The 25,057-nt window shown below is 34.2% G+C and overlaps 4 protein-coding genes, 1 long non-coding RNA gene and 1 pseudogene across 22 annotated transcripts; 1 reads left to right on the top strand and 5 right to left on the bottom strand.

Moving 5' to 3' along the window:
* Positions 1-2,790: 2,790 nt before the first annotated feature.
* Positions 2,791-5,046, bottom strand: AT2G22750 (basic helix-loop-helix (bHLH) DNA-binding superfamily protein). 5 transcript variants are annotated; one of them, NM_001335821.1, is made up of 5 exons: positions 4,975-4,991; positions 4,762-4,835; positions 4,113-4,610; positions 3,355-3,735; positions 2,791-3,166 (listed from the first exon to the last, which is right to left on the bottom strand). In NM_001335821.1, the coding sequence occupies exons 2-5, from the start codon at positions 4,807-4,809 to the stop codon at positions 3,095-3,097; spliced, it is 999 nt and encodes a 332-aa protein (NP_001324634.1). In that variant the 5' UTR covers positions 4,810-4,835; positions 4,975-4,991; the 3' UTR covers positions 2,791-3,094. The 5 variants fall into 5 exon arrangements, with proteins under 5 accessions (NP_001324634.1, NP_179860.2, NP_001324635.1 ...); NM_001335820.1 differs by having other exon boundaries at positions 2,815-3,169; positions 4,975-5,046; NM_001335822.1 differs by lacking the exon at positions 4,975-4,991 and having other exon boundaries at positions 3,057-3,169; positions 4,762-4,802.
* A 4,634-nt stretch (positions 5,047-9,680) lies between these two features.
* Positions 9,681-14,081, top strand: SUVH6 (SU(VAR)3-9 homolog 6). Of its 2 annotated transcripts, NM_201785.1 has the most exons (3): positions 9,738-9,855; positions 10,084-12,528; positions 14,057-14,081. In NM_201785.1, the coding sequence occupies exon 2, from the start codon at positions 10,091-10,093 to the stop codon at positions 12,461-12,463; it is 2,373 nt and encodes a 790-aa protein (NP_973514.1). In that variant the 5' UTR covers positions 9,738-9,855; positions 10,084-10,090; the 3' UTR covers positions 12,464-12,528; positions 14,057-14,081. The 2 variants fall into 2 exon arrangements, with proteins under 2 accessions (NP_850030.1, NP_973514.1); NM_179699.3 differs by lacking the exon at positions 14,057-14,081 and having other exon boundaries at positions 9,681-9,855; positions 10,084-12,554.
* AT2G07845 lies at positions 10,033-12,519 on the bottom strand. The gene has a single exon (NR_140235.1): positions 10,033-11,169. It is a non-coding gene; the product is annotated as an other RNA (long non-coding RNA).
* Positions 12,586-15,861, bottom strand: AT2G22730 (Major facilitator superfamily protein; the record flags this gene model as incomplete). 7 transcript variants are annotated; one of them, NM_001335815.1, is made up of 16 exons in its annotated part: positions 12,667-12,758; positions 12,848-12,926; positions 13,012-13,140; positions 13,237-13,356; positions 13,423-13,536; positions 13,620-13,696; positions 13,787-13,884; positions 13,955-14,042; positions 14,124-14,186; positions 14,266-14,368; positions 14,445-14,519; positions 14,602-14,677; positions 14,775-14,879; positions 14,974-15,075; positions 15,213-15,344; positions 15,607-15,861. In NM_001335815.1, 16 exons carry the CDS (start codon positions 15,753-15,755, stop codon positions 12,667-12,669), a joined length of 1,602 nt encoding a protein of 533 aa, NP_001324704.1. The 7 variants fall into 7 exon arrangements, with proteins under 7 accessions (NP_179858.2, NP_001324704.1, NP_001324703.1 ...); NM_001335817.1 differs by having other exon boundaries at positions 12,728-12,758; positions 13,012-13,159; positions 15,607-15,755; NM_001335818.1 differs by lacking the exon at positions 14,124-14,186 and having other exon boundaries at positions 14,775-14,864; positions 15,607-15,755.
* Positions 15,862-15,915: 54 nt separating this feature from the next.
* On the bottom strand, positions 15,916-19,380 carry AT2G22720 (SPT2 chromatin protein; the record flags this gene model as incomplete). Of its 6 annotated transcripts, none has more annotated exons than NM_001335812.1 (10): positions 15,916-16,286; positions 16,373-16,459; positions 16,567-16,694; positions 16,777-17,236; positions 17,261-17,624; positions 17,725-17,926; positions 18,010-18,121; positions 18,211-18,425; positions 18,520-18,579; positions 19,074-19,380. In NM_001335812.1, 9 exons carry the CDS (start codon positions 18,535-18,537, stop codon positions 16,187-16,189), a joined length of 1,686 nt encoding a protein of 561 aa, NP_001323683.1. In that variant the 3' UTR covers positions 15,916-16,186. The 6 variants fall into 6 exon arrangements, with proteins under 6 accessions (NP_001323683.1, NP_001323682.1, NP_565542.1 ...); NM_001335813.1 differs by having other exon boundaries at positions 15,954-16,286; positions 18,520-18,572; positions 19,074-19,350; NM_001335811.1 differs by having other exon boundaries at positions 16,777-17,624.
* Positions 19,381-22,186: 2,806 nt separating this feature from the next.
* Positions 22,187-25,000, bottom strand: AT2G22710 (annotated as a pseudogene; the record flags this gene model as incomplete). The annotated part of the gene is made up of 2 exons: positions 22,187-23,068; positions 24,707-25,000.
* Between the last annotated feature and the right edge of the window lie 57 nt (positions 25,001-25,057).

The raw sequence follows: 25,057 nt of genomic DNA, 5'->3' as shown, positions 1-25,057 counted from the left end.
CTAAAAAACTGGATAATGAATTAATATGAGCAAAAAAAGAATTAATATGACAAACATATTTTTAACTAAATTATAAATATCAAAATTAGAAATTGTTCAATTGGTACTGATAGTTTTTTTTAAACAGTACCAAAAATATTAAAATTATAAATTGCCTTTGTCTCTAGTAATATTGGACCTAATTGTTTCTTCTTCACAAGCAATTTTATTAAAAAGGTGGACTAGCTTTAATTTGCTCATCATCCCTTCGACAAAAACCCAAAAATTGAAATGGTCTCGGCATTCGCAATTTGAGTTTGAATATATTTTTCCGTAAGCAGATCAGGAACTTGCTCTCCAACGCAAATTCGGAACGTTAGGAATCCTAAGTCTAACTTAGGATAAACGCCAATGTATGCGGCATGGAATTGGTAAGCTCTTGGAATATTCTTTCCGTAGTAATGCGTACTACAATTATATGTGTGTACATGTCTATCGTCACGATATATTTGATAATAAAGATTTGGTACGTATCTCTTGAAATGAAGTCACAACAGTGCCTTTTAAAAAGGTCAGTAGAATTATAAAATGGAGATTTTGTTAGAAAATTTTGGATACGAAATCTGGATAACATATAATATTTTTTTATTTATGATATAAAGTGAGACAAATGTGTATCCATGCCATGGTCCTTCCGGTTGGTGGTGCGGTGGGGACGGGATATGCCGCCGAAATATCATAAATCCAGCTGACGACCAATCTTTTACTCACACACTCTCTTTTCCTTTTTCTTTTTTATATATCATATTATTACATTAACACACTATTTCGTCAATGAGTTTGGATAGGACCAATCATTTTCATTTTATTATTGTCGTCCTAATCAAACTCACTGTTAAGGGGCCTTCCAATTTTGTCTTTTTCCTTCGTCCATAATTCTAATAGTTGGGAACTAACCATTTATATTATTCTATTTTATATACAAAAAAAATAGATTTTAGGTATGAAAATTGTTAGTGTTATTGGTTAGCCACTGGATCCGTAATTATTTGAATTCTTCATATAATATCAAAAACAAAAATGAGTTATTATAATTATAGACTACGTACTAATTTTTTTAGTTTATCATATGTTGAATTTCTTCAAAGCGAGAAGAGAGAAGACAACAAAACAAAATTCTTATAAGCGAGCTCCTACTATAATTTAATAAGATATTTTCCATCAAAACCCAAAACCAAGTTAGATAAAAAAATTCTAACAAATGTAAATTATATATAGTATAAGCGTTATTTCTTATCTAATACCCCTACTAGTTTCAGAAATATACCAGTAGCCTTTCTCTTCCCATCATTAAGGACAATTATGGTCCAGAAACAAAATATCATGTAATTAAGATTGCTGTTAGCCTGTTAGGTACTTAAGTTTATGTGACCTTCTAGGCATTTTGGTTGGACTTTTTGGACCTGACGAAGACAAAACAAAACTCCAAAGAACACTTTTGGTTTTCACATTTGTTTGACCTCCGTGAAACGAGTTTCCAATAGAATAAGGAAAATGCCACGTTTTTAATTCAATTAAATAACTCATGGCTCATGCATTGCTTTGGTCGCCTGTTTTTAAGGAATTTCCACTATAACTATAACTTTTGCTTTTTACTTTTTTCCGTAAGATGTGAACTAAATCATGGGGAGTGGAAATTAGTTTAATTACTTATAAAATTGAGGTCTACTCCCACGTTTTCAATTCAATTAAATATTTTTTGTTTTTGTTTTTGTTTTACGATTATAGTTTTTTCTTTGGATTCAATTGCTATAGTTTCTAGAAAGCTATATATGTATATGTACATTCTGATAATGTGTGAATTTTCTCATACATAAAACTAAAAAATTTCAATAGATTAATATACGTATAGAATCTCAAACACTCCTTCATGCTTTGGTAAAAGTTGTCTGCTTTATGACTTTTTTCTTAAATCTAGCCAACTGAAGGTTTCTAATTTCGGTCCTCGTTTTAAAACGTTACTTTTGACTATATTTAATTAAATAAATTTAAAAAACATAATGATTAGCAAATGAAAAGGTGCGACTGAAAAAGTATTGCATGAAAAATTGATTTTATTTTCACTTTTAATACACATTTTATCACATAGACATAACTCATAAGTCATTACACGGTTTTGACAAAATGCTCGTGAACTGACCAAAATATTTTTAATGAAAAAGACTGAATCCAAATGCGTCCTAATTAAACCTGATTATAACAGTTTATTAAAATTTCCGTTTGCGATATATCAAACTCTATGGAGTATATACATACTTTAGTTAAGATTGAAGAGTTTTTTTTTTTGTTTGAGTTTGATTTTATATACATTTACATTGATATAATCTTCCTATATTTCACAGAAGGCATTTTCGTAATCTTTCCTACAATGTCATCTATATAGGGTTTGAATGTATACACAACTAGTTCACGTTTTGAAAACGTGATTCCGTTACTTATAATTACCATTCAAAATATTTATTTAATTTTGTGTTTTCACTATATCGTATACCACTATCGTGTTAAAAAAATGTGATTAATTTATTAAAACTAGTTTTTTTTAGCCTTTCATAAGTATTATACGAAAAATTTCTCTCGTTTAGTTTATTCAGTTCTTTCGTTATTCACCTGTAAATTCCATAATATATCAAACATAGATGGTTTGAAAGACAAATATTATCGTAAACAGTAAACTACTCAACCATTTTAACAGTAATTATCATATAAATATATCGTAGTGACTATAATTGACAGAAAAGCTTATCAAAATACAAAGAAACATATCGGACGTTTATTAAACTAACGAAATGCTTTACATCGCAGGAAATATATATCCAACAACTGCGAAAAAAATTCCGTCCCAAATGAAACTGGAGAGAAATAATTACTAAACATTTGATGATATGCATCTTAAAGCACACTTAACAACACAAGAACAAGGATCTTTAAATGACTTAAGAATCTCCATACAACAAACTTAACAACTAAAAAACCACTTTCATGGAAAAACTGATTTTGGATTCTTCGATCGGAGAAATCGATGATGAATGTGTATATGTATGTAACGTGAAACCAATTAAGTGAGCTTTGATAAGCCAAAACTCAAGTTCTTCACAACATCCTCGATTTTCATATCAAAATTGTTATTCTTCTGCAAAGAATAAACTATATCATTAGAATTTTCGAATACTAGAATATTTAAGTCCAAAGTCATACTAATTCTGAAACATGTACATTATCTATAGAATTGATTTATGTTGTCACACGATATATATATTTATGTTGAATACTAGAATAAAGTTATGTTGTAGCTTATATGAGAAAATATATAGTTACCTGAGCGATAATAGAGATGTCAAAAGTGGGTCCAAAGGGCAAGACATTGCTGTTGGTGATAGACAAACCAAGCTTTTCAATCTCCCCCATAATCTTGATCACATTACCCTTTTGCTTCTCGCATAGGATCTTAATAAGAACATCTTTTCCTGAAACCCTAACTTCTATTTCTGGAAGATTTGAGCTCGAGCTATTGCGATTTCCATCTGAGGAAGATGATGATGATGGTTGATGATTTTCATCTAAAACCAGACTAGACTTCTTTACAAGAACCACTGATTCCATTGTCTTTTCCTTCTTTTGTTCCTCATACTCTTTCACACTCTCTTGGAGGTACTTTATATGCTTTATTGCATCTCCCAACACAGAAGCCTTGTCCATCTATAATGACATAGATGCATATTTCAATATATAGCATGTAAATATATTTATATTTAATCGAAATGAAAAACCTTCAAGCCGGAACTGCAAATGATTTGTAAAAAAGTAATAATTCTTATATATAGAGGATTTGTTTTAGTATATTTCGAGTTTCACAAAGTCGGTCCTGGTCAAATAATTTAGTCTCATAACCGGGAGATCTGAAGTCAAAACTTTCATTGTGGGTATAAGAAAAGAGTGAATACTGTCCATGAAAATTGGTTTCTTGCCTAGCAAAATAGAATTATTTAAGAAAAGACTACACTATCATTTGGTTGGTATGCGCCTCTTTATTAAACAAGAAGAAGAAGAGAAGATTTATTTTTACATATGTGTACCTTCTTTAGGCCAGGAATTAGCGCGGAAAGAGCTACAAATCTTTGAGTAAGCTTCTCTCTCCGTTTTCTCTCTGCCAGTATGTGATCTTGAGCATTTGATTGGCTTCGAGTCAAGGATTGAGCTCTCTTTGTCCCTCTTATTATCAGCTCGGCTTTCTTATGCTCTGGTAATCCAATTTCTTCGTCCTTGGGGCTAAATATTAAGTTTGGAGAGTTGTGATTCATAACATGTAAACCTGTCTTTTCAAAAGAAAGAATCCTAGAAGAGGGCTGGTGCTTTGGAGGAGGAGGATTAGAAGAAGAAAAAGGATGTAAGTTTGGTGATATGTGAGTGGTCTTGAGGATCTTTGAAGGTCTTTCTTCTACCAAACTTTTATTACAAGAAGCATCAAGGTTATAACAAGTGGTGGTATCATCAAGAGATGAGAGAGACTGTGGAACATCTCCGACGAGTGAGTTCATGTGGAATTGGTGGATGATACTATATTCTTCTATATCCTATACGAAAAGCAAATAATAAAGATTCGTGAAATTTGCCTAAGAAAAAGTAGGTTAAAAGAACATGAATATAGATTTTATATATATACAAAATCATATGAGGAAAGAGAGGCACACATAAATATGTATGTATGTGTGTATAGAAATATACCAATTCGGAGGACCATTTGGTAGAGAAAACGTTCATCGCTGTGGCCATGATCGCTAGCTTCTTAGTTAAAAAATCTGAAAATTGGTAATCATATGAGGAAACTATTAACCCAAGAAAATGAAATTATATAACATTAATATTTCTTGAATTCCAAAAGCTTTACAAGAATTTGAGAAATTTAAGCAGTCTAAGAAAGATGAAGTTGAAGTTTACCTTCTATAGAGAGATAGATAGAGAGAGAGAGAGGGAGATTTGGACTTGCTCATGTGCTAATGGCTAAACACGATTATATTTTTATACATATATACGACGACTCTGAATTTTATGTGCAGGCGTGAAAGGCAATCAAATACAAATAGATACTGGTTGATAATATTAATTAAAAATAATAATACATTAGATTGATTGATACTGATAATACTCTCAAAGATTTTGATGCCAATGTGTATCTATTACTAAATATGAATATTTAGGATCGAATAATGATAATTGTGCGAATTTTCTAAGAATTTAAATAATATATTTCTTGGAAATATTTGTCTTTCGAAAATCTCCTGGACAAATTTGTTTCTTAGAAATTCTTCTAATTTTATTTTTTCTGGAAATCCCTCAAAAGCATTGTTTCTCGAAAATCTCTTCAAAAACCGTCGGAAATATTAGTTTTTCGAAAAACTCTCGGAAATTTTCAAAGATATTTCGAAATACATGGATTTTTGACCACTTTAAGCTAATGACAATAATCCTTCGGAAATCCATCTGAAAGCACATTTCTGAAGATTTACCAACGAATTTGACCCTATGAAATAAGATTTTTATCTTGTAATGAAAATTGCTAGTTATAATTTATTTTTATTTTTTTATTTTTACTTCTATTAACAAGAAAAATTAGTTTAAAATATTTGATTTTATAAGACAAATAGACATATTATATATACACAAATAAACACATAATATATACAAACAAAACAAAACAGAAAGGGAGAGTCAGATCGTAAAAGAGTCTTCAGTGATGAAGGATCCTTAGAGGGCTTGAGGGGAGCTAGATTCCACCAAAGATACATACTGTATATAATTTGTAATTGTGTATGATTAATCAACTAGTTTTTATTTTATTTTGTTCACATCAATCAACTAGTTAAGAAATAATCTTTCTCCATTTTGATAAGATATTATTCCCTTGATCTTTGGTTTAATACTAATATTGATGTAGGGTTAAGAAAAGATTACGAAATCTTCATGAATACCTAATAATATCATCTTCTTAAATCTTCCCTATATATTGCCAACAAGAATGTATTCAAACAATTATATCTTGTTCATTTTAAACAACGGTCGCTAATCAGAAATAAACAAAGAATTTGCATTCATCCTCAATATATGGTGGGTTCAATCATTGTTCATATATATAGAAAAATGTATTTTCTTTCATTACTTTTTTTTCTCACTTGTTACTTGTTAGTATTGCGCCAACCCAAGATCTTCCCTTGATTTGTTTTTGTATTTGATATAGTATTGGACTATTGGTTATGACATGTTTCTGAGGTATCAACTATTGGTTATGACATTGTTACAACTTACAACTTGTCAATTTTAATGGGTAGGTAGAAAAGAAACCAAAATGTACAATCACTTTATCAAAATTACATTTCAGAAAGAAAGAAAAATTATGATCTATATAAACATATATATAAGACTTTCTAATATAATACATATTTAGAATGTGATTGGCTAGGGCTTATCTATAAATAACACACACACACATATGCACATAAATAATTAAGATTATTTCTTTTAGAAAAGAAAAGAAAACATATGAACTAATGAGTTACGTTTTCGTTGGAAAAATAGTTCTCGTCTATTCTATCACTAGATACATAGAAATCATCACTAGATTTTTCAGTATATCGCTCATTCTATTTTATTTTTTACCATACACTGGTAATATTAACACAGAAGCATGTTATTTCCAATGAGTTACACATATAAGAATATAATTGAAATATAGACCCCTTTAATTAGATATATATTTGCAAAATTTATACTCTTAAGAAAATAAAGTGCTTGCGAATAGTTATTGAGAGAGACACAGCTGACTCTTTTGAGGGTCTAGTGTCTTGTGCAACCATGGTAATCTAGGTTAAGAAAACTCATTAATTTATTTTATATATACGTACTCATAAAGTTTTGTTGGAAGTGTTGAAATAATCAGCCTTTCAAAATAAAAAGCACGTGAGTTAGTCTAATAATCTATTGGAGAAATGACAGGCAAGAGACAACTAATCTCTCGATCCCTCTATTACCTCACCCCAAAATATAAGCATCAAGCATCTTGAAATCATTTGTATAATATATACATGCAGTCATGCACATGATTAAGGTATAATAATTAGAACTTTTTCGTTGTTCAAGATCCAATTCTCTATGATGAAAAATAGTTTGATGGGATCCGCATATCCAGTGTAACGTGAGAAATTAACATGTGTTATTTATATCTATTGGTGCATAATTAATATTTTCTTATAAACGCTCACTAATAATTTTGTTGTAGGAGTAAATTTTGGAAGTCAAACACTAATTTGGTAACGAAAAAGAACAAAAAGAAGTAGACAAAGAAACTTTTATTATATAAGCTTCTGCAATTTGTTACGTTTTAAGGGAATATGATTAGTTTATTATCAGTATGCATGTCAGGATGTGTTGGTTAATGGATGTACGGTCAAGTGGCCCTATTATAATTACTGGATGTGCTTTGGATATGATTGTACTGTTTCCTCTTAACTCTCAGGTCTTGACCTAACAACGTCAAAAAAAGAAAAATTTAACAAAAAGAACAATGTCAAAAATAGTCTTAGTTTCAAACCTCAAGAATAAGAAAAGAAGACACGGGAATGCATGGACTCAGATTCTTAATTAAGAAAAGATATTGTATTCTACACACGACAAAAAAAAAAGAAGAAGATATTGTATTCTACAGAGAAACAAGATTAGAAACTTAAAGGTGATAATTGATTAATTAGTGGAGTTGAATGAATTTGAACATGCAATAAATAAATAAATAATAACGTGTTACTTAATCATTGATTTGAATATCTTTATCAAAATCATTAGTAATATATAGTAAGTTAAGTGTTACATCAATATCAAGAATTTGCTCGATAAAAAAAAAAAAAAAAAAGAATTTGCGCGATGATTTGATTTCAGATGGGATTTTAAATAGATTTGGAAGTGTTTAAGTTTAAACTAATAAGACTATTTTATTACTAGACTCAACTATAAGCTTGAACCTAGTTATTTTTTAAAATAGTATATAACTCTTCGAACATCTCCGTAACACCTCCTCATACTCTTCTAGAGCTGGACATCAAACGAATATCCTATATAAAAAAATAGTATATATATATATATATAATTGTTTGGAGATTTTCTTAATCTGTAGTATAGCCGGTCAGCTATGTTTCTTATAGAACAAAATAAAAGAAACTGAAAACCATCATTTGTGTTGTTTATACCAACATATTTTTTTTGTTGTAGAGTCAATTTTTTTTTTCTTTGATAAAACCAAGAAAGTTTCAGACATTTGATCTGTAATCTTCCTTCGTATCTGGAATCAGCTTTTAGTCCACTCCTATTTAAAGAATCCGTAATCTTCCTTCGTATTTGGAATCAACCTTTAGTCCACTCTTATTTGAAGAATGCCTCTCCATCCTAAAAGATGGATTGAATCCGGAACACAAGGGAACCAACCCACTTGTACTACCACTAGGCCATCATCTTTTTGGTTAAAATAAATTGTGATTAAATATGTGAGTCTAATTTTTCATTAAAATGACAGAAAACAATAATAATAATTCCAAATTCACTTTACTAAAAATCAAAGTATGTTAATGTTTTATATTTTTCATATTATTATAAAGTATTTAGATACTACTATTCTCTTTTTATTACTGCAATATCAATAACAACGTACTTATAACAAGATTTTCAGACCAAGAATCGATTTTTAAACAGTAAAATCGGACAAAAGTGTGTTTAAAATTGTTGTAAGGCCTCAATGGATGTTGACATTAAACCATTAGCAGCAGTTGAGGAGGTGATCATCCTCGGACTCTAGTTGTACCAGTGAAGTTCCTTTAGTTCTTCTTGTCCCTCATTTTCCTTCAAAGAACGAATTTTTTAGGCAAAAAAGAAGAAGATCAAATGCACCGAATCGAGCTAATGATGCTAAATTAAACATGTTACTTGTTCCTTGGTTTGTGATTTGACTCTTCTTTATCATCATTCTCTTAAAGATAAATCGCATTTTCGGATTTTTGAGGATTATCAGTGTATTCTTTGTGGCGGCTTAATTGAGCTGCTTATCACTAGAAGTAACTTCAACTATTAAAATTTGATGAGCACACCACTCAAATGACGTGACAGAATGCATATGGTACTGACGATGTATTGCCACAACATCTCACTCTAGCTCAAAATTCATATCCTATTACATCAGTAGATCTTATTACATGGTAAGAGATCGTTGGGGAATGTCTTTAATCAGTATAAAATCACGGTTAGAGAATGTTTTTGACATAAAATGCCTTGATTCCCATCTTCGAGTTTCCTGATCCAATTGTAGACTGAAAAATTAAGTTTCTTGCCATTAATCAAACCCGCTACGTCTCTGTTATCACTTTCAAACCAAACTTTTTTGTAGCATTTACTCCAACAATTCTGCATTGATATGTTTTACATATGATTATAGTAATATTTTATATTATCAATTTTCAAATTTCTTAATTAAAGAAAGTGAATATTCCGAAATGAACACACAATTGTGACCACGTTCACATCCACATCCACATCCACGTTACTCAGTGTCCATGATCATATATGCCAAATGTGGTTCCATTTTTATCAACGTTAAAAAAATTCTGATTTTTATTTCCCTTTTTATGGTTCATTGGCTCTTAATTACCCAAATTTCACTTGATTCGAAAAAATTCGACTATATTTATAACTTTGGCGAAATCTCAAATTTCCGATTACTACCAAATTCGATTCCTTCATCTTCTTCTCCACCATTTTTCGATCGCAGACGAAGATCTTTCACCGGTTGATTTCTCTATCCTTTAATCTGATCGGTTAATCTCGGTTCCGTTGTGTATTTAATCTTCGTTTCTTCGTAGATATCGTCTTTGATTAAGTTTTTGTTTCTGCGAAATCGAATTCTGAAATTAGATTTGAGAAAGAAAAAAAAATGGATGAAACAGTTTCGTATTATTGAACATTTGTGGTTTAACAATCTGTTTATAGTGATGATGTTTTGTTGTTTGTTGATAGATTGTGAATGGAAATGGGAGTTATGGAGAATTTGATGGTACATACGGAGATATCAAAGGTTAAGTCTCAGAGCAATGGTGAGGTGGAGAAACGAGGAGTGTCAGTTTTGGAGAATGGTGGTGTTTGCAAGCTTGATCGAATGAGTGGGCTTAAGTTTAAGCGTCGGAAGGTTTTTGCTGTGAGGGACTTTCCACCGGGTTGTGGTTCGAGAGCAATGGAAGTGAAGATTGCTTGTGAGAATGGGAATGTTGTTGAAGATGTTAAGGTTGTTGAGTCTTTGGTTAAAGAGGAGGAGAGTTTGGGGCAGAGAGATGCCTCTGAAAACGTGAGTGATATCAGAATGGCTGAGCCGGTGGAGGTTCAGCCTCTGAGAATTTGTTTGCCAGGAGGTGATGTGGTAAGAGACTTGTCTGTTACCGCGGGAGACGAGTGTTCAAACAGTGAACAGATTGTGGCGGGTTCTGGTGTTAGCAGCAGCAGCGGAACTGAAAACATTGTCAGGGATATCGTTGTTTACGCAGATGAGAGCAGTCTAGGAATGGATAATTTGGATCAAACTCAGCCGCTAGAAATTGAAATGTCAGATGTTGCAGTTGCAAAACCGAGGCTTGTTGCGGGTAGAAAGAAGGCAAAGAAAGGAATTGCATGTCATTCATCCTTGAAGGTTGTTAGCCGAGAGTTTGGTGAAGGATCTAGGAAGAAGAAGAGTAAGAAGAATTTATATTGGCGTGATAGGGAAAGTCTGGATTCTCCTGAGCAGCTTCGGATACTAGGTGTTGGGACAAGCAGCGGTTCAAGCAGCGGTGATAGTAGTCGGAACAAAGTAAAGGAAACTCTACGTCTTTTCCATGGCGTTTGCAGAAAGATTCTGCAGGAGGATGAAGCAAAGCCTGAGGACCAAAGGAGAAAAGGTAAAGGTCTTAGAATAGATTTTGAGGCTTCGACCATTCTCAAAAGGAATGGCAAATTTCTCAACTCTGGTGTGCATATTTTGGGAGAAGTGCCTGGGGTTGAGGTTGGTGATGAGTTCCAATATAGGATGGAGCTGAACATTCTTGGTATACATAAACCAAGCCAGGCCGGTATCGATTATATGAAATATGGTAAGGCCAAAGTTGCGACAAGTATTGTAGCCTCTGGAGGGTATGACGACCATCTGGATAACTCGGATGTCTTGACCTACACTGGTCAAGGCGGAAACGTGATGCAAGTAAAGAAGAAGGGAGAGGAACTGAAAGAGCCTGAAGACCAAAAGCTTATTACCGGAAACCTCGCGTTAGCAACCAGCATAGAAAAACAAACCCCTGTGCGTGTCATTAGAGGCAAACATAAGTCAACTCATGATAAATCAAAAGGTGGAAATTATGTTTACGACGGATTATATCTTGTGGAAAAGTATTGGCAACAAGTCGGATCTCACGGTATGAATGTCTTCAAGTTTCAACTTAGGCGCATACCTGGACAACCTGAACTTTCTTGGGTAGAGGTGAAGAAATCTAAGTCAAAATACCGGGAAGGTCTATGCAAGCTTGACATCTCAGAAGGGAAAGAGCAGTCACCCATTAGCGCTGTGAACGAAATAGACGACGAGAAACCGCCTTTGTTCACCTACACTGTTAAACTGATTTACCCAGATTGGTGCAGACCAGTTCCTCCAAAGTCATGCTGTTGCACCACGCGCTGCACCGAAGCTGAAGCGAGGGTGTGCGCTTGTGTGGAGAAAAACGGTGGAGAGATACCGTACAACTTCGATGGAGCCATTGTTGGTGCAAAACCTACTATCTATGAATGTGGCCCACTCTGCAAATGCCCTTCTAGTTGCTACCTAAGAGTCACACAGCATGGGATCAAGTTACCGCTTGAGATCTTCAAAACCAAGTCAAGAGGTTGGGGAGTGAGATGTCTTAAGTCGATCCCTATTGGTAGCTTCATATGTGAATACGTTGGTGAACTTTTAGAGGATAGTGAAGCAGAAAGAAGAATCGGGAACGACGAGTATCTCTTTGATATTGGTAACAGATATGATAACTCTTTAGCTCAAGGGATGTCAGAGCTAATGCTGGGGACACAGGCAGGCCGATCTATGGCAGAAGGTGATGAGTCGAGTGGATTCACCATTGATGCAGCAAGTAAGGGTAATGTTGGGAGGTTCATAAACCATAGCTGCTCGCCAAATCTGTACGCCCAAAACGTTTTGTATGATCATGAAGACTCTAGAATCCCTCACGTGATGTTCTTCGCACAGGACAATATACCTCCGCTTCAAGAACTCTGTTACGACTACAATTACGCGCTCGATCAGGTACGTGACTCTAAGGGTAATATCAAGCAGAAACCTTGCTTTTGTGGTGCTGCCGTATGTAGGCGTAGGCTCTATTGATAGATGATTCGCCTCCAACTTTTATCTCTGTGTCATTATGATTCTTTCTTGTTTTCATTTGTATTGTCTAATGAATATAATGAACTTGATGAATGTTTTGTATGGTAGAAGATAGCGGAATCATGTTTTCAAAACGTTAAACTGTGTTTTGGAACTGTACAAGACTCTGTTAAAATTTCAATACAAATAGATTACTAAAGTATTTATGGAGTTCGAGACGATAGCTCTGGCCTCCTCGGGTTCTCACTTCCAGTTTCTTCTTGATTAAACCGATCTACACTGTTTATGAATATCCCTTGCAAAAGCACAAATTCGCAACAAAAAGCTTGATTTGGACCAGAAAGCTTTCATCATTTGAATAAAAAGAATTGAGATTTATTTTACCTATAAACCATATTGCAGCAGCTAAGAACAGAATCGATGTAAGAATCAGTGTGGTTTTTCTCCAACTGTTGATATGATCCTGCGTGTAAACAATGTAGCATTTTGGTTTCGAAGGTTCTATTTTCTCTTTCCAGGATTGGAGATGTTAGGAAGGGATATTTTACCTGAACGATACCGACAAGAGGCGAAGAAGGAACATCGCCGAATATGTGAATTGCGACGGTGGATATAGCCATTGATAATGGTCGTAAACTTGGTTTCACACAATGCAAACACACATAGTTTACAGGAGCCTGAAGGAAGAAACACAAGCTGTTCTTGAATAAGCAATTTACATTACAACAACAATACAAGACTCCTCAATGTTTAAACCATTTTTTACTCTTTACCTGTGTAGCAAACACAAGAAGCTCTCCTAAAGCAAAGAGAGCGATGAAACCGTATAAACTCTTCAGGGTAAATGCAGTGAAGCAAAATACCGCCCCGAGAAATGTTGCTCCGGATAAGAGCTGAATCCAAGATTAAAGATAAAAACCTGAGTAATCCGAAATACTAGAAGAAAAGCTCTTTTTTACCTTAAAAGCATTTGGAATTGTAGCAGTAACACGATCAAGTATAAAGCCTCCTGATAATGTTCCAACGATCCCACAAATGATAGTTACTGCCCCAAAGATCATATCTGCGTTTTTCTGTCAACAAACACAGTTTCTTGAATCTTTCATGGAACCCCCAAGAGAAAGAGTTTTGAATTTTTGATGAATGACTGTTTTACCATTTTATAAATGTTATAACCAGCCTTTGGTCCCCAATATGAGTATGCTCCTATAACGAAATTGTATGATACATAACCTGTTTAAAGGCAAGTGCAAGTATCATCAATTAAAAAAGATACATAGTGTAAGCAGAAGAATAGAAAAAGTGGTAAGAGGAAAACATTACCTAAGACATTAACAACAAAGACCTTTTCTTTATACAGAACTTTCATGTCTTTTGCAAAGCCAGTAAATGATTTGAAAACCGCGTTCGCATAACTTGACCTACCACAGTTGAAGTATATATAAGTATATGGAAGATGAAAAAAACAAAGATACCATGAAATCTACTCACTTGCTAGTTTCAATTGAGACCTCAAACTGGTCATGCTCAATCTCATTATCAACCTGAAGACGATTGTTGTTTTTCAATGTCTCTGATCCTGCAAAAGGAAAGTGTCACTACACAAGTGTATAATCAGATCACATTAACATTACCATAGAAGAGGGACTAAAAAAATCACCTACTGATGGAGACATTACTTCAATTGATCTAACCGTCTTTATCGAATCACTAGAAGGAAACCCTGTTTACTATGTTTCTCTGATCAAATATCTGTAACAGTTCATGCTTAATATATAACATAATACAAGATTTGTCTTAACCTTTTAACTGTAAAGGTTTCATTAAAAAACCAAGAACAGCAAATGGAGCCATTAAAACAGCTTCACCCCAAAACGCATACCGCCAACTAAAATGTTTTCCTACCTAAACGCATCAAGAAGGAATCACCGATTGCGTTTTTCGTATTTTTAAAAGTGTTTTGATATTAAATATAACTTACGTATCCGCCATAGACATAACCAAGAGCAACACCACTTGGTATACACATGTAAAACAGTCCAAGCCATGCAGCTTTCTGTAAAAACCAAACAAGCTTTATAAATATAATGGTGCGTTTTGGCTTCATAAGAAGTTCAAAACAAAATTCAAACAGAGACCTGTTCTTGAGGAGCATTGTCATCTATAAATGGAGCTGCAAGACTAATGAAAGAAGCTTCACCTACACCAACGAACCTAGGAGTAATAATAAGAGTATTTGCATCCAATGACAAAAGTTCGCATATGGCGAAAACAAAACAAAATCAATCATAAGGTTTACTAAACAACTTACATACGACATAAGACGATAAACCAAAAGGCAAAGGAACTGCCACAGCCAAGAACTGCAATAGTCCAAACAGTTAAACCTACTCCAATAAGTCTAAATGGATTGAAGCTGCACTAAACACAAACGAAACCACTTTAATAAGTTTTTTAGACATCAATCAGAAGAGAGAAAAATAACAAAAATGAAAGTTCTTTCTGATCACCTTTTTGCCAATGAAGCAAAGATTGGTGATGCAATAAGAAGTCCAACCATAAATGAAGATGACAATACACCATCTTCGAAATTACTTAGGTTAAAATGTCCCCTAAAAAAAGCCCATTTTTAAGTAAAACAGAACAATACTCCAGACTGAAATACGAAAAACATTATGATATAAAAGTATAAATAAAATTCAAATATTGAATTATCATCTTGATTCTACATTGCATCAAAATATCTTACTGAATTCCAGTTGCAAGAGTGCATTTGCCCTTATCATTACAACTCCTGGTACTGCCATTGACACCATTGCTCGCTATCGCACCACGATCCATGTAGTTTAACAAGTTAATGATACAAAAGATCACCAGTAACCTGGAAAAACATATTTAAGAAGGTAATGATGCATGTGATAGAAACTCTTTATAGAAACTAAAACTAAGTATCTTGAACATACAGAATTCAATGCAAAGAGATAAAAAGAGTCTTAAACAGAACACAAATAAATCAGATTCCTGTTTTCGGTATCCCAAATTTTCCATTTTGCATCGTTTTTCCTCGGATTGTGAGTAAAAGAAAGAATTCAATGGCAAACAAACAGAGAAAATTGAAAGAGTAAGTAAAGAAAACAATATACCAAACGGGAGAGAGAGAGGAAGAAGATTCGACGATTTCTAAGCTTCGGACAGTCTCTAACTCCGCAAGGGGAGTAGAAGAAGAAGTAGAATAACATCTCGACGTGGTCTCCGTTACAGGAGGAAGGCAATCTTCTTCTTTGGTCACCATTTGATTTCTCAACGAATTTGTTTAGCCAAAGAATAAAAGAGACAAAGAATCACTAAAATCATGTTATCAGACTCATAAAAAGTGAAATTTTATCAGCTAAAGGAACTCTACACGTGAATAAAGAAATATTCTTTGTTTCTTTTTCTTTATCATCCTCCTCTGGTTTTAGCTTTACTCCAAAAAAAAAAAAGAGAATCAAGCTTTCACTAACTGGGAAGGTTTCCAACAGATTCTTCTTGAAGTGTCCCCAATAAAAGATATTATTTCTAATTGTACAATTTCCATGAACAAAAAAAAGATCCTTAATTTGAAAACACAAAACAAAAAAAAGGTCAAACTCTTTTTTGCCTCAAGCGGCCAAAGAGATTTCAATGAGAAAACACTAAAAAAGTCCTAAAAGAAGACAAAGACACAAAGGAGAAAGGATTCTTCTAACGGCTCAGCTTCCGATTCTTTTTCAGTCTTTCTCTCCTTTCTTCTTCCTCTAAGAGCTTAAGTTCTCTTTCATCTTCCTCCCTTGCGATTCTCGCACTGCATTTAACAACCAATTCAATCGTTAAGGAATATCCAAGAAACACAAATAAATGAAACGTGTGATAACAAAAATACTCATGTACCTTCGTCTCTCTTCCTTTTGGATATCTTCAAAGCCTGCTTCCATGTTTATGTCATCATCGTCATACCGAGAAAACCGCTTGGGTGGTCTAAAATTGATACACAAACCCCCATTTAAGTATCAGGAGACAAAATAGAATTAGAAAATTGTAACTTACAATTTGAGAGTAGGAAGAAAGTTTGGAGCAATACTTACAATAACTGTCTAAGCATATCGAATGCTTCTTGATCCTCTGACCTTGCAGGCTTCTTCTTCTTCAACAGCCTCCTTTCATGATCTATGTCACGCGAGGGAGGTCTCTTGAGCGCTGGTTTACTCATCATCTGTAAATATTACTTGACAAATTAGTGCCTTGGCTAGAGGAAGGACAAAAGAAAGAGATGTGAAAGATCATGATCATGATACCTGGTGTTTCGAGGTAGGCGCTGATTGTTTAGGTATCATTCGGGGTGTGGCCATGTCACGAGAAACCTTTCTCTGTTCTACTACCCGTTGCCTAGGATCAGATGACATTGGTCTTGATGAGGACGGTCTCTGAGGGCTTTGAAGAGAACTCTTTCCCGCCGAGATTGAGGGTTTTCTTTCCAATGAACTCTTAGAAGGTAAAGGTCTTGCATTGGTCGCTGACCGACCAGGACCAACTCCATTGCTACTGCTCATCTGTTTCCTATGATCCACTGGCACTTTAGCAGGAGCTGATCTTCGGGAATCTGATCTGGAATTCAGTTGGCCATTCCGGTTGGCTGATTGACCATTCATTGTGGAACCTGAACCTGGTGGCCTCATAGGTGCTTGACGGTTTGTCGACGAACCTGGCCTTTGGCTGCCTGAGGACGCAGGCCTTTGGCTGCCTGAGGACGCAGGCCTTTGGCTGCCTGAGGACGCAGGCCTTTGCTGCATTTGGCTACCAGCGGAAGCTGGTCTTGAATTTTGTGGTCTTGAATTTTGCATCTGGCTGCCTGAGGAAGCAGGTCGCCCTGAGCCTGAGACAGCTCTCGACTGCATTTGGCTGCCAGAGGAAGCTGGTCTTGAATTTGGCATTTGGCTGCCCGAGGTAGCCGGTCTTGAATGATTCATTTTACTGCCAGAGGAAGACGGTCTTGAATGATTCATTTGACTGCCCGAGGAAGACGGTCTTGAATGTCCATTCGCTGAAACAGGTCTCTTCTCCTCACGATGGGGACTGTGAGCAGTTCTACCATTGATACCTGATGATTGTTTGGGCCTCGATGATAATTGAGCAGATCGAGCCTCTTGAACATCAGCAAAAAACCTGTATAAGTTATCTTCATGAAAATGGTATGCTTAAAGATCACAAATAGCGAAAAAGATTTTTCAAAAGACACAACATACCAGAATTAGGAAAAGAGCCACTTCGTGAAAGAGATTCCTTCTTCGGAACAGGAAGCTCCGCGTCATCGGAAAACAAAAACGAATAGTCTCTTGTATCCTTAAGAGTCTCAACTTTCCTTCTCACCTCATTCACAACTTTAGGTCGCTTCTCTTGTGACACATTCTTAGAGCCTGAACCATTCGTCGGAACTGGTCTTTTCTTCTGCACCCCAAAAAACAATTCCATCAGCAAAAACATCTTAAATGATAAAAATACAAAGAGTAACAAAGATCAAATGCACATACAGTTTGGCTCGAATTCGACATTTTACGTAGCTCGTTTTCAAGCAAGGATTTGCTTTCTTGTATAACCCTTGAGGAAATAACAGGCCGTGAAGGACCAAAGAAAGAACCAAAGCTGCATTAAGAAAAATCAATAAGCTCAGCATCAAAACACATTCCAGGACATTGTAATGAATTAGAAAATGTGATTTAGCCACCACATACTCGTTATAAGGAAGTTTTCTTCTTCTCTCTTGTGAAGATTGAGCATTAGCACTTCCATTTCCCATTTTCTTCCGAATTGATTCCTTCAACTTTTGGCGTGACTCAAGAAATTCCAATTCTTCCTTAGGAGGTTCTTCATCCTCCTCTTCCTCATCTTCATACTCATCCTCATCACCGCTGTAATAGTCATCATACCCAGCTTCCTCATCAAGGTCCTGCAATATAACATTATCGAACAATGTCAAATCTATCTACCTTAAATTGAATTCGACAAAATCACTGAAAACAAAAATTCATGAGCGTGCTTACATCTTCATAACCATGCATGTTTGCTGAAAGATAGCTTACCAACGATCAAATCCCTGCAAACTAAAACTCAATTAAATCAATAAGAACATCGATTTGAGATGGAAAACGAATTTTTTGATAAGAAAACAGAGACCGAATTATTGAACAAAACAAAGAAAATCCCCAAAAACATCGATCTCGCTTTCAGAAAATCTTCTCAAATCAATCCAAAAATCGAGATTAAAAACAAAGAAAACTCACAAAATCGATCTCGTTTCCAGAAAGTCTTGTGAATTCAACCAAAAATATAGAAATCGAGATCGAACTTTGACAAAAACACAAAAAATTCTCGAAAATCTTATCAAATCAATCCAAAAACATAGAAATCGAGATCTAGCTTAAGATAAAAACACAGAAAACTCAATTAATCGATCTCGTTTCCAGAAAATCTTGTGAATTCAACCCAAAAATATGTAAAACAATCACCAGATCTGATATTTCATAGAAAATAGATCCAAAATCGAAAAAGCTGATCGAAATCGACGAATCTGATCGAAATTTTACAATTGACATACCTGGATTTGACCTGGAACCGATGAAACGACGAGAAATCGAAGATATCTGACGAATCCGATGGAGAGGATAAAACGAACGATTGTGAAGGAGAAGAGAGTATAGATCTGAGAGAGGAGAGAAAGCTGCGAAGAGATAAAAAGGGATATAGAAGAAGAGGAAAGGGGTGCTCTCGTTGGGCTCCTAGGTTTTGAGGGGAATAAAGAGGAAGAGGAAGAAAATCCAAGGACCCAGAAGCAAAATTAGGTCTTTTGCTATTATGCGCCATCTTGTTGTTGCGCCTCTCAAAAGTTCTCACTTGCATATCTCTTTAAATGGGAAAATATTTAAAATTTATGATTATTTTGCAAGGATTCTTTTTGTTTGTTTGGTTGGTAAGAATAAATTTGAAGATTTTTTGCCTTTTACTTTAATATATTTTTGGTAAAAACTAAAAAAGATTTGAGTGAAAATTGAGACATCTCCTCCTACCGGCGAGAATCCACCGGGAATTTTCATCGATGGTGCTTTAAACGGAGTGGAATATAAATTATATTTGCTTATATAAAGATTTTAAATTAAAAAAAAAAACAAAGATTAAAAAGTATATAGAAAGTTGAAGCTTATATATCACAAAAGTACACAATTTACAGAGTTTATTATTACAAAAAAAATATTATTCTTTTTTGTAAACATTTTGTTTATAAAAACTAAATACCAATAATAGAGAAAAGTTATATTTCCTTTTTATTATCTCATCTACGTCTAAAAATTTGTAGACTTCTCATATTTTTTTAACCGCGTCATATTAATAACAAAACGATGATAAAGTTTTAGCAATACTGTATATCAAAATTTGTAGTAGGGCAGGACATTCAGGTATGCAGGTCGGGTTTGGGTAATACCCGGTCGGGTACGGGTATATCGGGTATATTATTCTAGGATTCAATAGAATAAATAGAAAATCTCGGTTCGGGTCCAATCAGGTTCGGGTCGGTTCGATTGTAAATCTTTTTAAAAATTTTTAAAATTTCTTGTAAATCTTTTAAAATCTTTTTAAAATCCCTTGTAGATATTTTAAAACTCTTTTAAATCCCTAGTAAATCTTTTAAAACTCTTTTAAAATCCTTTGTAAATCTATTTTCCGCTAAAAATATTTCACAAGGATTTTTAAAAGCATTTTTTTGGCTGAAAAAAAAAATTGTTATGGGAATTTTTTTGGCGGGAAAAAAATTTGGCGGAATTTTTTTTTTTTGCGGGAAAAATAAATTTGGCTAGAAAATTTCAGTTTCCAATTACATGTTCCTATTAGATGAGAGTAATTTGGTCATTCTGTTAAAGGGAAGGGGTATTTTTAAAAATGTACAACATAAAAGGTTATTGTTGCAAAAGGTGGTAAAAAATAGGGAAAAATGTCAATTAATCCCCCAACTTTCAAAAAATGGTCATTTTATACATCAACTTCGTATGTGGTCGTTTAAAACATGAACTAAACGTTGACTAACTTTTAAAACATGATTATTCGTTGACCATACCAAAATAGACATGCCGTTATCAGTCATTAACGGAACTTCTAACGTCCGTTATCATCCGTTAACGACTTTATTAGTCAAGTTTTAAATTGTGGTCATTTTAAACATCGACTTTATATGTGGCCATTTTAAACATGAACTAAGCGTTGACTACCATTTAAAACATGAGAAATTCGTTGACCAAGCCAAAATAAACATGTTGTCATCATTCATTAAAAAAACTTATAACATTCATTATCACTTGTTAACGAGTCTATTAGTATTCCTAAAACGACTTTGTTTTGAGAATAATCAAAAGAAAATCAGGATTGTTTTCTAAATGAAACCCTAGTTCCCCAAATCTATTTCTACAACCGCCCAAACAAGACGAACAATCTTATAATGAGTCTTCAATTTGCTTCCATGATTCCTTTTAAAATTTAAAACAAATATATAAACGAAAACACCTTTATTTGTTTCCAATTACTGGCACTGCGATTATCGCTTTATCAAACTATGTTCTTGGGTTCTGCTTAAAACTTTTTAATATGGAATTTCATATGGGAAAAATCTTTATGTTCTTTCGATTATTTTCAAACGACGTTGTTTTGGACAGATTAACAGTCATTAACGGGTTTCTAGGTTCTACTGATAAAGACATGTCTATTTTGGCCCTGTAAACGAATTTTTCATGTCTTAAATGGTAGTCAACGTTTAGTTCATGTTTTAAATGGCCACATAAGAAGTTGATGTTTAAAATGGCCACAATTTGAAACTTGACTAATAAAGTTAACGGATGATAACGGACGTTAGAAGTTCCGTTAATGACTGATAACGGCATGTCTATTTTGGCCTGATCAATGAAAGATCATGTTTTAAAAATTAGTCAACGTTTAGTTCATGTTTTAAACAGCCACATACGAAGTTGATGTATAAAATGGCCAATTTTTTGAAAGTTGGGGGATTAAATGACATTTTTACCGTAAAAAATAGTAGTTTTGCAGTCTTAGCATTTTTAAATCATTTGTGATTACTAAATAATATAATAAATATTCTATTATTTATCTTTTATATATGTTAAATAAAGCATAATATTTTTATATAATAAACTAAAAAATAATTTGGCAAAAAAATCCTGAAAAAATCATCTATTATTTTTTGTTGTTTAATACCTAATATTTTTTATTGGAATAAAAATACCTTAATTAAATATATTTAGTCTAAAAGTACCTCATATTTAAATTGTTGATAGACTCAAAGCTAAAAACAAGACAACAAAGCAAACAAATCATATGTCTCTTTTGGCATCAAGTGGAACATGAGTTGCAAGTTACGTGTCTTGTCTATCTTTGTCTCCAACCCGTGATGATAAACTGCAAAAGTTAACAACAAAGTCTTGTGACATATAAGGCCAAATATGACTTGTGACATAAGATAAGAGACAAAACAATATCATAAAAAGCATTAAAGCAATATCATACATAACATTAAGACAATATCATACATAAGCAAAGTGATTTGCAATAAAAACAGACAAAGCAAATTAAACATGTCATTGTTGTGACATTGAAACAAATCCTAGAAGTACTTAGAAAGAAATTAAACATTTGAAAGAGGTTCGGTACTTATGAAAACAACTCCTCAATTAGCTTCTTCTTAAGAACCAAGTCACACTCTGAAAGAGGTTCGGTTCTTGAAAGAAGACTTTCAAGCATTTGGTTTTTGCTTTGCTTATCCTTACGATCCCAATCTTTTTCCTTAAGATCCCACAAAGAAGTCAAGTGTTCAACTGAATTCACTTCTTCTCCTTTAACTGTTGGTGTCATCTTAGCTTTTGCTTTCGCAGCCTTCACACCCGGAGGCCGACGCATTACATCATCATCTTCAAGATCAATAGGCTGTGAACTTGCAGCTTGAGTACCAACTCGAACCTTCCTTCTTTTCGCAATTCCTTTCCCTTTAGGAGCATTAGATATTAACCACTTTTGGTCATGTCGCAGCAGCCTCCATGCATGATCTAGACTGAACTTCTTTTTCATATCATTTTTAAAGAGCTCATTTGCAAAGAGCATGACATCATTCTCGGTTTGCCCACTTGCTTTTTGGTTTGTGGTTGTGGCATAACAGCCCACAAACTTCATGACTAGCTCATTCATCTTCGCCCATCTTTGCTTACATTGAGCCGACGCTCTCTTTGGAACACCATCAAGGTCTGGACTTGCTGCAACATAAGAAGCAATCCTCTTCCAAAAAGCTGGAGCTTTTTGCTCATTTCCGACCACGGGGTCTTTGCTAGTGTTTAACCAGGCACTAATGAGTACTATATCCTCTTTAGCTGCCCATTTCTTTCTTGCAATGGCCACCCTAGAAGCATAACGTTTCTCATGACTTTCTTGACAACGTTGAGTTCCAAAAACGGGAATTTCTGAGGATCCAACCTCATATTGATTGGTCTCATTGTTGTGGCTTTCTTGTTGACTGTTGCAACAAGTCCATAAAACGGGAAGCTTGAGAAAATGGATTGTAAGAATCCATTTACAAGTTGCTTTGGATGTTTAGAGTAGAAAGAAGGGTAGCTATGTGTTTAAAGAAGAGAAAAGTTAACTGAGAAGCTATGTGTTTAAGGAATAGAATGGTTTAAGTTAGTAGCTTTGGATGTTTGGGTTATATATAAACTGCTTCGACATTAATAATTTCAGTTAAGGCAAAAAGATTTTTAAAAGCAAAAGTTATGGTTATTAGTCGTAATCAACTTCAAGCCATTATTATGGTTATTAGTTGAAATCAACTTCAAGCAAACATTTATCATTGTCTAAAGCTCACATTTATCACTATCAAAAGCTTTATCATTTGTCAAAAACCATTTATCACAGTGAAAAGCTATGTAACGTCTATCCACAAAAAAAATAACAATCAATGCTATATAACAATCAATCAAGTACATATTTACCTTCATTGAAGTGCATAGACGAATTCCTTTACAGTTTCTCCTTAACTCACAACCACTTGCTCATCCGCCATTGACACTCACCAAAAGCATAGAGAAAAAAACAACAATTAGCATTTACAGTTAACTTTACAATTTGATTCAATCACATAAACAGATATTAAACAACAAAGTTTACATTTACTAAACCCAATCAATCACATCTACATATACATTAAAAAGAAAATCAAACTATCGAACGATCTATGACCATATAAATCTATACAACATGTCTCCAAAACGATCTATGACCATACAAAACTATAGAAAATGCTTCAAGATATATCAAAAAACACCCTAATCTTGCTACAAACGAAGAACCCTAATTTTAAAAAAAGAACCCTAAATTTTCTTCAATTCAAAAACCCTAATTTTTTTGATTAAACCACCAAATACAACATCTAATCACGTAATAAAGACTAGAATTGATTCATACCTAAATTGGGGAAGGCGTCGGCGATAACTCTCCGAATCCAATTTGCTATTTTTCGATTTCAGCAAACTTCCGCCGATGTGAACACCGTTGAAAGCCTAAGATAACACAGCGAAATACAAACAATCACCGGCGTCAATTATTCTGGTTTTTCAAAGATTGAGCAATTTTTCTTTTGTCAATGTCGCGAAGAGAAAGAGAAGGAGAGAGAGAAAAGAATTTGTTCGGGCAAAACAAAGAAAATGAAATCAATCATTTTTATTTTTTTCTTTTGTTTAAAGAAGATAACCAATGAATGTATGCCACATGTTCGCCTCTCTCATTCCCTCATAAACTCTCTCCACAGAAACGCTTCTCTAGTTTTTCTTTCAGTTTGATTAAATTTTAATCAAAATAATCAACAGAGACTCTGCAAAATTTCAACAGAGCCCAGCGTTGGAGATGGCCTAACGTCCATTACAAAATCACTAAACAGACCTTTGGTCAAGTTGGTATAATCTTGTGATGCTAGTTTTGTTACCTACACAAAACGGGTTTAAAACATCAAACATCCCACGTCCCCTTCAAATCCGAAAAAGCTATATGCCAGTCTATAACTATAGAGCTTCGGTAAAATTGCATGATGTCTTGTGATGGGGTTACATATCAGAAGTCCACCCTGGTATTAACTACCATGGAAATAGACTAAACCAGAGGCGTAGCCACGTGACTTTTTTTTAGGTTAACATAATGATTGTTTGGAGAGAATTTCCCATGAAATTCGGCAGCTGCTACAAGAGTGGACGACGATTCCTCATATAAATTATCAAGCTGAAGCGACGAGAAAAAGCTCCACACACCACATGATTCTTCTTTAACGTCGCCTTTCTCAACTAAGGCGAATAAGAGGCGCGGCTTAGCCGATGACCTGGTCAAGAACAAGTTCTTGAAATATGGACTACCAAACATTGATGCCCATAGCTTCGACACACAATGAAACCTCGCTAATGACTTTAAAGGTAATCTCGACAATATCTCCATGATGAGATCATTTGATTTGGGAGTCGGAGATAATGAATCCTTGTTTGTTGATACGTT

Source organism: Arabidopsis thaliana, chromosome 2, assembly GCF_000001735.4.
Source record: "Arabidopsis thaliana chromosome 2, partial sequence".
Taxonomy (NCBI): domain Eukaryota; kingdom Viridiplantae; phylum Streptophyta; class Magnoliopsida; order Brassicales; family Brassicaceae; genus Arabidopsis; species Arabidopsis thaliana.
This window is presented reverse-complemented; position numbering and strand designations above follow the sequence as displayed.

Bases quoted from the DNA above. Each gene is read 5' to 3' on its own strand.
- AT2G22750 (NM_001335820.1), bottom strand. From the start codon at position 4,809: ATGGCCACAGCGATGAACGTTTTCTCTACCAAATGGTCCTCCGAATTG. The intron at 4,611-4,761 runs GTATATTTCTAT...CTTTTCGTATAG, and splicing joins CCAAATGGTCCTCCGAATTG to GATATAGAAGAATATAGTAT. The intron at 3,736-4,112 runs GTACACATATGT...ATGTCATTATAG, and splicing joins TAATTCCTGGCCTAAAGAAG to ATGGACAAGGCTTCTGTGTT.
- SUVH6 (NM_201785.1), top strand. From the start codon at position 10,091: ATGGAAATGGGAGTTATGGAGAATTTGATGGTACATACGGAGATATCA.